Source organism: Pipistrellus kuhlii, unplaced genomic scaffold, assembly GCF_014108245.1.
Source record: "Pipistrellus kuhlii isolate mPipKuh1 unplaced genomic scaffold, mPipKuh1.p scaffold_m20_p_2, whole genome shotgun sequence".
In the NCBI taxonomy this organism is placed as follows: domain Eukaryota; kingdom Metazoa; phylum Chordata; class Mammalia; order Chiroptera; family Vespertilionidae; genus Pipistrellus; species Pipistrellus kuhlii.
The window spans coordinates 185710887-185724386 of NW_023425515.1; the positions used below are offsets into that span (position 1 = coordinate 185710887).

The 13500-nt window shown below is 38.8% G+C and overlaps 1 protein-coding gene across 16 annotated transcripts in view; it reads left to right on the forward strand.

The window, feature by feature from the left end:
* UBR4 (ubiquitin protein ligase E3 component n-recognin 4) overlaps positions 1-13500 on the forward strand; it is a 122882-nt gene that overhangs the window by 16236 nt on the left and 93146 nt on the right. For 15 of the 16 annotated variants that reach the window (XR_006742248.1, XM_045585104.1, XM_036448595.2 and 12 more), the window contains exons 9-19: positions 118-242; positions 808-867; positions 1021-1211; positions 5807-5906; positions 6040-6177; positions 6642-6759; positions 8331-8518; positions 9680-9839; positions 9946-10031; positions 11715-11884; positions 13046-13328. Coding sequence is in view for 15 of the 16 variants with exons in the window: in XM_045585104.1 (XP_045441060.1) it covers positions 118-242; positions 808-867; positions 1021-1211; positions 5807-5906; positions 6040-6177; positions 6642-6759; positions 8331-8518; positions 9680-9839; positions 9946-10031; positions 11715-11884; positions 13046-13328 (1619 nt within the window). In the remaining variant the exon portion in view is untranslated. The remainder of the gene's footprint in view (positions 1-117; positions 243-807; positions 868-1020; positions 1212-5806; positions 5907-6039; positions 6178-6641; positions 6760-8330; positions 8519-9679; positions 9840-9945; positions 10032-11714; positions 11885-13045; positions 13329-13500) is intronic. The other variant, XM_045585103.1, reaches the window with a different exon arrangement.

Consider the following 13500-nt stretch of genomic DNA (forward strand, 5'->3'; position numbering starts at 1 on the left):
CTAATAATTACTTTCAGTAATCAAATCACTGAATTGCTTGTGAGTGGGTTTTTTGTTTCAGCTTTGGTAGATTCTTCGGACCATGCCATGATTGGAATCTATGCATCTTTTTTTCAGGTGTGAGTGTGGCAACCTGTATGGCCATCCTTCATGTGGGCAGCGCTCAGCAAGTGCGGACAGGGTCCACGAGCTCCAAAGAAGACGACTATGAGAGTGATGCAGCTACGATTGTCCAGAAATGTGTAAGTCACGCCTCTGGGGATACGGCTGCCCTGACTGTTCAAATGAGAGACTATGGCCAGTTCCACTTTCTTTGGTAGAGGAAAGGCCGTGGAGTACTCTATGTCTAAGAGATAGGCATCCAGTTTGTTTATTTGGCAGATTGGTTGACTCTGTAGAAAACACTGCCATGTTGTGGTGGCAGTGGATCTTAAAAGATGAGTCATCCAATCAGCATATATATCTGAGGGCTTACTATGTGTCAGTGTACTTTTAGTGGAAACATACAATACACAAGGTAATTTCCAATAATGATAAGTGTGTAGAATGAATAAGGAAGCAATCTGGGTGTGTTGGGCCTGGGTGTGTTGCTTTAGATTGGGTGGAGGGAACACCTCTGAGGTGACATGTGAGCTGAGGGAGCCAATACTTATGTGAAGATGAAGGAAGGTGGCATGCAGTTGTATCATTGGAAAGTGACTTGAGGATATTTAACTCTCGAAGCTGAATTATTTTAGGTAGGATTTAGCATGTATAATGAAATATGTCAGCTTGTTCAAATTTTTGTGTATGTTTGATATTGGACAGCTTGAAATCTATGACATGATTGGACAAGCAATCTGCAATTCTCGCCGGGCTGGTGGTGAGGTAAGAAGCACATCTCTGCTACATTCCACTCTTGTAGCGTCTAAGATGTGTTCCTGTCTTGTGGCCTATAAGATATCAATGTTCATTATTTTTCTTTTCTGCCTTTTTCTTATTTCTTAGACTTATTTATTTAAAATTACCTTTTTTCAACAGCACTATCAGAACTTCCAGTTGCTCGGTGCCTGGTGCTTGTTAAACAGCCTTTTCCTCATATTGAACCTTAGTCCTACTGCCTTGGCTGATAAGGGGAAAGAGAAAGACCCACTGGCTGCACTCCGAGTCAGAGACATCCTTTCTCGTACCAAAGAAGGCGTGGGCTCTCCTAAACTGGGGCCTGGAAAAGGGTATGTGGCACTCCTGCCTTGTTTTATTTTGTTTCCCTGACATTTTCTGTTGATGGGGGCTAGTTTAATTCTTCTAATCTCCACATCAGTAGAAAAAATTGCCTCCATACTCAGTTGAATTTAACAACTAAGATATTGATCATAGTCTATCTCTATGTCATAGCTATATGGTTTTGGTGGCAGTGGACTCATATTCTCTGATCCTGTTTCCTCATCTGTAAGGAGAAAATATCTATTAGGTCTAGTAATAATTAATGTCGTTTTCTAATACTTTTTTAAAAAAAATTTATTTAAACAATACAACAAAATTTAATCAACAATATAGTTGCCGTTGTTTTCTACTACTTGTGCCCAATGCTCAGGAAGCATTTTGCTCTGTTGTAAAATTCTTGTGATTTTGATGCAAAAAATTTGGTCAATGCATTTTTGAGGCATTCTTCATTATTAAATTTTTTTCCAAGAAGAAAGTTTTGCAAAGAACGAAACAAATGGTAATCAGAAGGGGCAATATCAGGAGAATATGCAGGTTGAGGGAGAACTTCCCATTCCAACTGGTGCAGTTTTTCAGCAGTGATTCTTGCAGTATGCGGTCGTGCGTTATCGTGGTAAAGAATTACACCCTTCCAATTAATCAGCGCGGGTTCTTTTTCTCTTAAAGCTTGGGCTAACCTTTCCAATTGGGCACTATACACTGCACTTGTAATGGTTTGGTTAGATGGTAAAAGTTCATAATGAAGAATTCCTTTAAAATTCCACCAAACACACAACATCACTTTTTTCGCATGCAAGTCAGGTTTTGGCGTGGGCTGCGGAGCCTCATTTTTGTCCAACCATTGAGGCCGCCTTTTCAAATTAACATACCATTGTTCATCTCCGGTAACAATTTGCTCTAAAAACGGCAAACAGTTTTGACGAGAGAGGAGCGAACTGCAAATTGTGACTCTTTGATTACGGTTGTTGTCGGTCAACTCATGAGGAACCCATTTTCCAAACTTTTGGACTTTGCCAAGTGCAAGCAATTGATTGGAAATTGTTTTTTGTGAACAATTTAAAGTTGTCGCAAGCTCTTGTTGGGTAATTTGAGGATTTTGCACCAAAAGAGCTTGAAGAGCTTCTTGATCAAAATTGGACACACGGCCTCGACCACTCTTGTCATCTAACGAAAAATTTCCCTCGCGAAATTTCTCAAACCAACGCTGGCATTTTCTGGCTCTAACTGCATGTTGACCAAGAGCACTACAGATGTTTTTTGCAGCCTCACTTGCTTTTCTTCCTAATTGGAACTCGTAAAGCATGCAGTGCAGAATATGCTCTTCATCCGCCATCTTCTTAGCCCTAGTTTTGCAACAAAAACCAAACCAAACACAAACTTTTTCAAGCAAAACTTGTTAATTGCACTTCACACATTCTGTAGATACCATGTGTTTGAAGGTTATGTCAATACAAGTCAATGCCAAGCAAGATTTTAAACGAATGTTAAAAAACGACATTAATTATTACTAGACCCAATATGTAATATATATTTTAGGATTTTTTCGAGGTTCAAATCAGGAAAAAAAGTGCTTTTATATAATGAGCTGGTTGATTTGAAGGTGATGACTCAACTTGTATGTTTACCTATAAAGCGAGGATTTTGTCATGTCCTTCTGGCTTCTTAAAATACTTATTACTGTTTTGAAGAAATCTGGGCACTAAGCCCTGCTTGGTAGGAAAAAAGAGATGGCTTCTGTGCTGTTCAAGGTTTTGTTTTCTAAGCCCAGACATTTCTGGATTGTATTTATTCATTCTGCCCCAACAATGTACTAGGTAGGTTCTATTCAGGCCTTGAGGCTGTAGCAGAATCAAAGCAATGTCCTTGACTTTCTGGAGTTAATTTTCTTTCTGTTTGTTTTGTTCTTGCTAATCCTCACCCGAGGATATTTTTTCCATTGATTTTTAGAGAGGTTGGAAGGGAGGGAGGAGAAGGAGGGGGGGGGAGGGGGACACACATCAATGTTGATTGATTGCCCTCTGCACATACCCCCACTGGAGCTGAGATTGAACCTATAACCCAGATATGTGCCCTTGACCAGCAATTGGGCTTGAGACCCTTTGGTAACCAGTGAGCAGAACCAACCAGGGTAGAGTTTATTTTCTAACTGAACGACAGAGAACAAATATACTAAGTTCATAATAGATTATTATATATGAGTGTTGTGAAGAAAATAAGCCAGAGCAAGGTAATAGAGTGATTGGCTGTTATTTTAATTAGAATAGTCAGGAAAGAGCTCTAAAGATGAGGTGTAAAGAACATAAGTGAAATGACATAGTAAGCATTGCAAATATTTGGGATACAATTGTACAGGTTTTGAGGTGAGATTATGCGTTGGCATTTTTAAGACTCAAGTTCAGTATGGCTCGAGTAGAGAAATTGAGGAGGGAGATTAGTAGAGAATTAGGTCAAAGAGGTAGTAGCTAGGGGCCAAGTCACCTAGGGCCAAATGTAATCTGTAGATATAAGAGGTTTTCGACAAGTGAGTGATATGATCTGATTTATTAGTGATTTGATAATCCAGCTTCTGTATGGAAAATATTCTGTAGGGTGGTTAGACAAGAAGGAGGCAGAAGAGTTAGGAAGCTCATGCATTACTCCAAATGAGAGAGGAAGGGGACTTGGAGTAGGGTGGTGGTGGTAAAGCAGAGAAGAGATCATGTTGGGATATGTTTTGAGGTATAGCTGATGGGATTTGCTGATGGCTTGAATGTTGAGTGTGAAAATATGACATCAAAATTTTTTGGCATGAACTCAGCCTATGTGGGTCAGTGGTTGAGGATTGACCTATGAACCAGGAGATCAAGGTTTGATTCCCTGTCTTGGAACATGCTCAGGTTGCTGGCTCAATCCCGGCAGGGGATTGATGGGGGAGTGAAGGAGACGGCTGATTGATGATTTTCATCATTGATGTTTCTCTTTCTCCCTCTCTCTCACTCTCTGAAATCAATACAAATATATTTATATTGAGTCTATCTTCACTTTTTTTTAATTAAATATATATTTTATTGATTTTTTACAGAGAGGAAGAGAGAGGGATAGAGAGTTAGAAACATCAGTGAGAGACAATCATTGATCAGCTGCCTCCTGCACCCCACCCACCGGGGATGTACCTGCAACCAAGGTACATGCCCTTGACTGGAATCAAACCCAGGACTTTTTGGTCCACAGGCTGATGCTCTATCCACTGAGCCAACCGGTTTCGGCTATCTTCACTCATGATATTGTAAAGGGAAATGCAAAACAAAACAAAACAAACAACTATATTCTTAGAAATAGCAGTTACATTTTTTAAATGGCTGTTGTTTCTTGAGATTTAAAGAGAACATGTACATTTTATAAGTTAGGAACCATAAGCAAGGGGGGAAAAATACCCAAATTGGTAAAAACTCTACCAGACATCAGACATTTTTCTGTACACATATATATGTTTTAGAAAATTAGGATCACTGTTATGAAATATTGTTGACATCTTTTCAGTGAACAAACTAGGTAAGTTTTTAATGGCTGACAGGATTCCACTATAAAAATACACCATAGTTAACTAATTATCTGTTAAACACTTAGGTTGGTTCAAGCTTCTTTTGATAAATAATACTCTGTTAAAACTTCTAAAACACAAATCTTTGTGAACTTGTTTAATGATCCCCTTGGAGTAAATTCCTAGAAGTGTAATTGTTAGGATAAAGGGCACACTTATTTAAACATTTGCAATGTTTCGCAAGTCTCTCTAGTTTGCATTTCCACCTTTTATGTATGCATATTCTCATTCTCCCAGGTCCATTTTGACAGTGGTTATCGTTAGTCCTCTTGTTTGCTAACAGAAGTGAAAGATGTTCTTATATTGCTCTTGTCTGTATAGCTTTGGTTACTAGTGTGATTGTGGTTTATTGCTCATTTTTGTTTCTTTTGTAAACTGTCTATGTCCTTTGCTTCAGTTTTTCCTCTTTGGTGTTTGTCACTTTTTTTTTTTTTTTTTTATGAGCTCGTTGTAAATTGGATATGCAAACTTTGTCATGTCATTCAGACATAAAAGTTTTATAGAAGTTGGTAATTTTTAACGCTTTCTCAAAAGAATGACTTTTAGAAAGTTCAAACACCATTTAAACATCAGCATCTTCACATGACTCAGTGGCTGGTAGCTCAGTTCATTACAGTGTCATCCTGAGATGCTAAGGTTGCAGGTTCGGTCCACACTCAGAGCATGTATATAAGTGGAACGCTAAATGTTAATGTTTCTCTCTCTCTCTCTCAATAAATAAATAAAATACCATGGGTTTGGAAGTTTCTACCAGTCCTGGAATTCTTAACCTGAAGCCTGTGGACCCTTAGGAAGTCTGTAGTTGGCCTCCAGGGAGATTGTGCACTTCTGAAATTACATGCAGATTGTGTGTGTGTGTGTGTGTGTGTGTGTGTGTGTGTGTCTATGTGTACTGTTTTCTCCTCTGGGGAAAGGCCCATAGATTCTGAAAGGGGTCTAGGATCCCAAAATGACAAGATCCACTGTTTTTACAGTTATAATTTATTTATCTTAAGATTTGTGTTTTCCTTTTGCTTTGTGTAGGCATCAGGGATTTGGGGTGCTCTCAGTAATTTTGGCAAACCATGCTGTCAAGCTGTTAACATCCCTCTTTCAAGACCTGCAAGTGGAGGCTCTGCACAAGGTAAGCGGATTGTGCTCAGGGAATCAGTATATCGATGGTTAGATCTACTGGATTAGCTAGCCGAGGCTAGCAGATCAGGTTGTTATTTCCTGATGACTCATAACATTAATTATCTTTTGATGTTTACCTTTAGGGCTGGGAGACAGATGGTCCTCCTGCGGTACTGAGCATTATGGCTCAGAGCACCTCCATACAGAGAATTCAACGGCTGATTGACTCTGTTCCACTGACGAACTTGCTGTTGACATTACTCTCAACTTCCTACAGAAAGGTGGGTGGGTCATACCCTTGGTAATTGGAAGATCTTATATAGAATAACCTTCTCAAATGAGTAAGCCTGACTACATTCTTATGTTGACCTTTGCAAATGCCAAATTTGTGGTAATGGTTTTAAAAATTAGAGGAATTCTTAAATTATCCTAAACATTTGAATCAGCTATTAGCATTGTGACACATTTGGCTACTTGGTGATTTTGTGGCAATTGGCATGCTGAAGCAAAAACATGCAGTACACTATGGAAACACTCCTTTTTCAATTCTTGACTGTATTTCTGGCTTTGGAGTGCTTTTGTAGGGTAAAGCAGAGTCTTATGAAGGGGGCTATTAGGAGAGCTACTCCTTGGATTTAGAAAGAAGAATAAGACTAAGAAAAAACTTTGCAAGTGGTGAATGGGATGAAGTAGGATGGCTCCAGTTTTGTGGTTTTCAGTTACACAAACCTCACTGTTTGCCTAGGCATGTGTCCTGCAGCGTCAGAGGAAGGGCTCCATGAGCAGCGATGCCAGTGCCTCTACTGACTCAAACACCTACTACGAGGATGATTTCAGCAGCACAGAGGAGGACAGCAGCCAAGGTAGAGTCTCTCTTTTCTGTCTCCCGGGAGATCAGCTACTCTGAAGCTGCTGCAGAGAGCTGCAGGAAGTTTCCCAGTGGTTCTTCTAGTTCCCTATTTACCGTTTTCTTTCAGCTCCTAGCCTGGATCTTGATTTTATGTGTATTCAATGGTGACATGTTATTTAAGAGTAAGTTGAGCTGTTGAAGACTGAATGATAGAAAATATCAGTAAAGCCCAGATTGCTTTTCTCTTCTTATCTTTTCTTTTAAAATATATTTTATTGATTTTTTACAGAGAGGAAGAGAGAGGGATAGAGAGTTAGAAACATCGATGAGAGAGAATCATCGATCAGCTGCCTCTTGCACACCCCCCACTAGGGATGTGCCCGCAACTAAGGTACATGCTCTTGACCGGAATTGAACCTGGGACCCTTCAGTCTGCAGACCGACGCTCTATCCACTGATCTAAACCGGCTTAGGCCCAGATTGCCTTTCATTCCTTTTCTTCCAACATCAAAATTCATATTTTTTTTCATGTTAACCCATTTTGTAAACTCTGCTCTGAGCTTTCCCACTGGAACTGAAAAGGTTGTGAGGTGCTTGGTTTGGCTGTTGTCATAGATGTGTGGCTTGGGGAAGCTTTGGGAGAGACTGTTGCTGTGAAATACAGGGCAAAACTAGCATTACTTCCTGCCTCTGTTTGGAGAAAGGTTGAAAGAGATAAGTATCTCAGATTCTTTATAATCAGGTTTGAGGGGCCAATGTAAAGTACTGCGGAAGGTATGATTCTTATCTTGATGTTTACAACTGATAGGCAAGTAAAAATTTGCTTTTGAAAATATTTGCTTTGTTGCCAGTAAAATAAAATGAGATTGTTTTTCTTCCTCTGTTGGGCTCCATTAAAAAAAAAAGTCAGTTGGTAACAAAGAGAAGAAAAATCAGTTTTATTGATGTATAATTTACATAAAGTGCTCCCATTTTATGTACCGTATTTTTCGGACCATAAGACGCTCCAGATCATAAGACGCATCAGTTTTTAGAGAAGGGAAATGAAGAAAAAAAGATTCTGAAACAAATAGTGTCCTAAAATATTTTATGTGCATTAAAACCCAACATCACAGTCATAAACACATGTAATCAACCCTGTAAAGTAAACAGCAGCATTTAGAACCATTTTAGAGCCGGGCAAGCACACAGAGACCACACAGAGCTGGGCAAGTAAAAAAACTTTTTTTTTAAAGTATATGTGTAGGCTATATTTGGACCATAAGATGCAGGGACGTTTTCCCCCCACTTCTGGGGGGGAAAAAGTGTGTCTTATGGTCCGAAAAATATGGTATATGTTTAGATGTTCTAAAATTTTCAATTACAGTTGACGTACAATATTATATTAGTTCCAGGTGTAAAAACATAGGTGAGTTTTGACAAATTTATGCAGTTTTGTAACTACCACCACAATCAAGGTATCCTTGTGTTCCTTTTGACTTAATTTTTTTTTTTTTTTTTTTTACAAAATATCTAAATGATATACTAACATTTTAAATTTTTTAAAAAGTATTATGTTTGTTGTTTTTCTTTTCTTCTGTTCAGATGATGACAGTGAGCCTATTTTGGGGCAATGGTTTGAAGAGACCATCTCCCCCAGTAAGGAGAAAGTGGCCCCCCCACCTCCTCCTCCACCCCCTCCTCTGGAGAGCTCTCCACGAGTTAAAAGCCCCAGTAAGCAGGCCCCTGGGGAGAAGGGCAACATTTTGGCCAGTCGAAAAGATCCTGAGTTGGTAAGAGTGGATTTCTGAGATTTAGGGGAAGGAAAAAGAGGGAGAAAGGACATGAAAAGCCGATAATATAACTAAAACATTTTGTAGGATGGGTAATTGTAAGATTTAAAAGTATTTTATCTTAAGACTTAAATGAATCAATTATGCTTCATTAATTAACTTATACTCTTCATGGTGTTTCTGTGATTGAGGGTTAGTAACATGGTCTTTAGAGTTAGACAGAAGTGACTTTCAATTATATATCTCTTACTGGCTCTGAATTTGGGCAAGAATCTGAACTTCTTGCCTCAGTTTTGGTTTTATCATATGGAAGTGATTGTACCTGCCTTTAAGGATGTTGTAAAGACCCTTTATCATAGATCTGGTACATAGTAAGTGCTTGCTAACGCTTTTTCTAACCAGTATTTATAGATGATGTACTCTGTTGGCCCCTATTCTGAAGCTGTATCAGCAAACAAGTCAGATACAATCTTTGTTTTCATACAGCTTAGTCTAGTCAGGAGTCTGGAATAAAGTTTTTATACAGTAATTCAATTTAATTAAAAAATATATTTTATTGATTTTTTTATAGATAGGAAGGGAGAGGGATAGAAAGCTAGAAACATTGATGAAACATCGATCAGCTGCCTCCTGCACACCTCCCACTGGGGATGTGCCCCCAACCAAGGTACATGCCCTTGACTGGAATTGAACCTGGGATCCCTCAGTCCACAGGCTGATGCTCTATCCACTGAGCCAAACCGGTTTCGGCTTCAATTTAATTTTCATAGAGCAGGTAAAGAGCCAAGAATTCTATAATGGTTATATAGGCCTTAGAATTGAATATATCAATAATACCCTAGAACTGGACAAATAATAGATGGTAGAAGAGAAAGAAGCGAGTTAGTCTATTTGGAAAATCCTTGTCTTATAATATTTTGTGAAATCTGTTATACTTAACTGGCATACTGCTTTGTGTAATTGGTAGAATTACATGGGAAGGACTATCATAATTAAACTTAGTCCTGATGTAGGAATTTAAAATCTGACTTTTAAATTCATTGTGTTTATTATAAGCATGAGGCCCATGGCCATATTTTACTTCTATTTGTATTCAGAATTTGTAGTGGCTCTGGGCTTCAAAATCTGATATGAGCTTTTTGTTGTTACTGTTCTTTCTAGTTCTTAGGTCTGGCTTCCAACATTTTGAATTTCATCACCTCTTCCATGCTGAACTCCCGGAACAATTTTACCCGAAACTATCTGAGTGTATCTCTTTCAGAACACCATATGGCCACGTTGGCCAGTATCATTAAGGAGGTGGACAAAGATGGACTCAAGGGTGAGTAGACAGGATATCTTTTTCTAGGGGAGTTTGGCTGTCAGCAGGGTGGTGTGATGCATCAAGTAGCTGCTTGCATAAATTGGCTTTTCCATTTGTCTCCAAGGTTCATCAGATGAAGAGTTCGCTGCTGCTCTCTATCACTTCAACCACTCTCTGGTGACTTCTGACCTCCAGTCACCTAACCTGCAGGTTTGTGTGCACTATGACTGGTCAGGCCAAGAGCTCTCCATCAGTTCTCTGCAAGCTACAATTCTTCTATTGCTAAGGAATGCAGTTTGTCATGGAATCCCCACACTGGAAAGAGTATCTGAGGATTCTAGTGTGTCCCTCTGCCTCAATTAGGATCATTTTAGGGAAAAGAAAATGTCACTCGGTGAACTCAAAGAAAAGGAACTACTATGTAACTCCCAATGACTATCCTAGCAGAAAAGTGGACAAAATAAACAAGAAGGCAGTTTATTAAAAAAAAAAAAAAAGGCCAACAAACAGGAAATGTTCGTTATTAGTAATCTTCATAAATACAAATTAAAAGGTGTGTTTTAAAGAAATCAGATGACAGAAGATAGATGCTCTCATATACACTCCTGCTTGCAAACCCACCACCAAAATGAAATATAGGTTCTTGATTGTGGACTTCTAAATTTTAAAGTTTTCTCTCCTTACTGAAGTACCTGATGTCCTAATTTCTCATTTTATTAGTTTCATATATGTATTTTTGCATTTATAGTTCTTAAATGATAAAATATTGTTTTTAGTTTTTATAGCAAATGACATGCTCTATGGAATCTTAGACTTTTTTTCACTTAATATTTTTTAGTAATAAACTGCCAAGATCCATCTCTAATTTTGCAGTTCTTGTTTTGACTACTACGTAATATTCCACTGTCTTTGTGACTATACCAGTTTATTTCCCATCTGCTCCCACTGACAGACCTTTGGGTTGTGCCAGGTTTAATTGAAATTCCAAGTGTTGCTATGGTCTTTCTTGTACATCTCCCCTGTTCCCTTGGGACTATAACTAGAAGTAGAGTTGATAGGTTATGGAGTTTGTGGCCTTAAGCAGATAATGCCAAATTACTCTATTTGTGATATCTGTAATGTTTTGAATAATTATTTCCAAGGAATGAGGTCCTCTAGAATGTTTTATAAGAATATAATTTAATTTGGCAGACTTAGAAGTTCATCCTGTGCCCTGAGGTAACCACGATTTGTGTTTTCTGAAGCCAAGTGAGAAAGCAGGCTTTTGTCTGCTTTTCCATTGCATCCTGCTCAGTTTGTGTGTGTTTGAGAAGATAAGTTGCAGCTTAGATAACTGAGCTGAATGTAAAGCTCATTTGAAAGACTTGCCTCAACTGGAGGCAGACAGCCTTGATTAATTCTAGATGCCTTGACATCTTCCAGGCAAGTTTCCCTGCTAATACTGTTAATGTAAGTTGTTAGACCTACAAGGTGTTGTATCTTCCCCTTTGGAGTGTTATTTGTAGCATGTCACTGATTATGAAAGAAAAAAATGTTAGCTATTTCAGTTCAAGTTATCTTTGGAAAGTACCGACTTTCCATGTTCTATCCCTTTAGAATATTTCCTTGATTCTGCTGTCTCAATGCGTTTCTCCCTTTTTGGGATCTCATTTCTGATACTAATTAATAATAATTTTTAATGGGGTTAGGTTAGTAATTGTTTCCTTTATGTTTTTGTCATTTGTTGAATGAAATGATCTTTTTCCAAACCACTTCTAAATCTGAATATTTGCACCCACTTTTATTTAAATTATTCCTTTCAGTGTTAAAAAGTAACATTAGAGAGCATGAGTAGCCTTTTGGCCTCATTCGCTGCCCTTTTCCTAATGGTCTCTTGTATGTCTTTCATGTCAGAACACACTATTGCAGCAGCTGGGAGTTGCTCCTTTTTCTGAGGGCCCGTGGCCCTTGTACATCCACCCTCAAAGCCTCTCTGTACTTTCACGCCTCCTGCTCATCTGGCAACATAAAGCCGCCGCTCAAGGTGACCCTGATGTCCCTGAATGCCTTAAAGTTTGGGACAGGTAAGAAAACGCCAAGAGAGCCCTGTGGAGAAGGTTACTTACTTTTTCTTTGCAGTAATCTGTACCTCTGAGGTGGTACTCGGATGATAGTGTTGAAAGTGTGAAGGTGGAGGGAGAGGGTTGAGGGAAGATGTGCTGTTTAAAAGCTAGAAGTACATAAACTGTGGTCTGGAAACAGAATTCCTTCAGCACAGAAGGGATTTGGTTGCAATTATAAGATAGAACCTAAATTGTGAACATAGCCAATTTTATCCTGACATGGTTTTTTGAGAGGGAACAGGGAAGCCAACTCTGTCTGTGGTTATATTGCTTTCAGCATGAAACCACTTAGAGTGACTCGAAGTCTTTTTTGGACAACTTTTAAAGCATTTTTTTTTTACTTGGGGGAAGCTCAGATTAATTATCTAAATCCTCTTTAGATGGACCTATATTTGCATTTTTGTTTACATGGTTAGGAGTCTTCAAAGCAGTTTATTTTCCTAAAAGGCTTTGCTTTTTCTTCCCCATTCTATGATCAAATAAATTCTAATGTTGGATTGGATAAATCATAAACCTCTCAAATGCCAAAGACCCTACATTTTTCCTGATGGAATCTTGCAAAAAGGCCAGGAGGTGGTGGGGGGAATGGGAGGAGGAAGCCCTTATTAAAACACTAATCTCTATTCTGATAGCCAAAGGCAGCGGAAACTGTTGGCTACATTTATTTCTTTTTTGCATAAAAGCTCTTCCAACAAGTTCTGAATAGCAGAGGTTTGAGTTATTTTTGACTATTATACATTGATTTAACCTGTACTATAAACTAAAAAAATTAAATTCTAGAATCAAAGTATAGGGAAAAGTAATTGTTTTTCCCGGACCAGATTTGTTAATTAAAAAGAAAAAAGCACCACCTTTTGGGAGTTTGCAGTTCTTGCCATTGTCACAAATGGCTAGGCTGGTGTTAACATTCCTGTGGCCTCCCTGGACATTGCTAAAGGGTTCTTGTGGATCCATCTGGCTTTTTTGTAACCAAGATTTAGTTTTTTCTTTGCATGTGGCTTTTTGTCTTTCTCAATTTGCTGTCTTAATGCCTGGGTTTAACTCTTCCAGTACTTAACATTGTAACACTTTGGGAATGTTGTAATTTTTTCCCAATGGACATATTCTCCTTTTCTCTGGTAGGTTTTTGTTGACAATGAAGCAGAATGCCTTGCAAGGGGTGGTGCCCAGTGAGACAGAAGACTTGAACGTAGAACACCTGCAGCTGCTCCTTCTCATTTTCCACAACTTCACTGAGAAAGGCCGGCGGGCCATATTGATCCTTTTTGTGCAGATCATCCAGGACTTGAGTGCCAACATGGATGCCCAGATGCCCTCTGTGCCTCTCATCCTGGCTCGCCTTCTTTTGATCTTTGATTATCTGCTTCACCAGTACTCCAAAGCCCCTATGTATCTGTTTGAGCAGGTACGATGGACATACTCTTTTTGCTTTACTAGCTGTTATGGAGAGTGTTTTCTACTTGAGTTACATGATACAAACCAAAATGACCTACTCAGCTTAGGTTTAAGGTGATCATTGTGGTAGGCATTTGAGTAGCCTTAGGAAGACCAGTAGGACTGTGTTTATGCAGTCACAC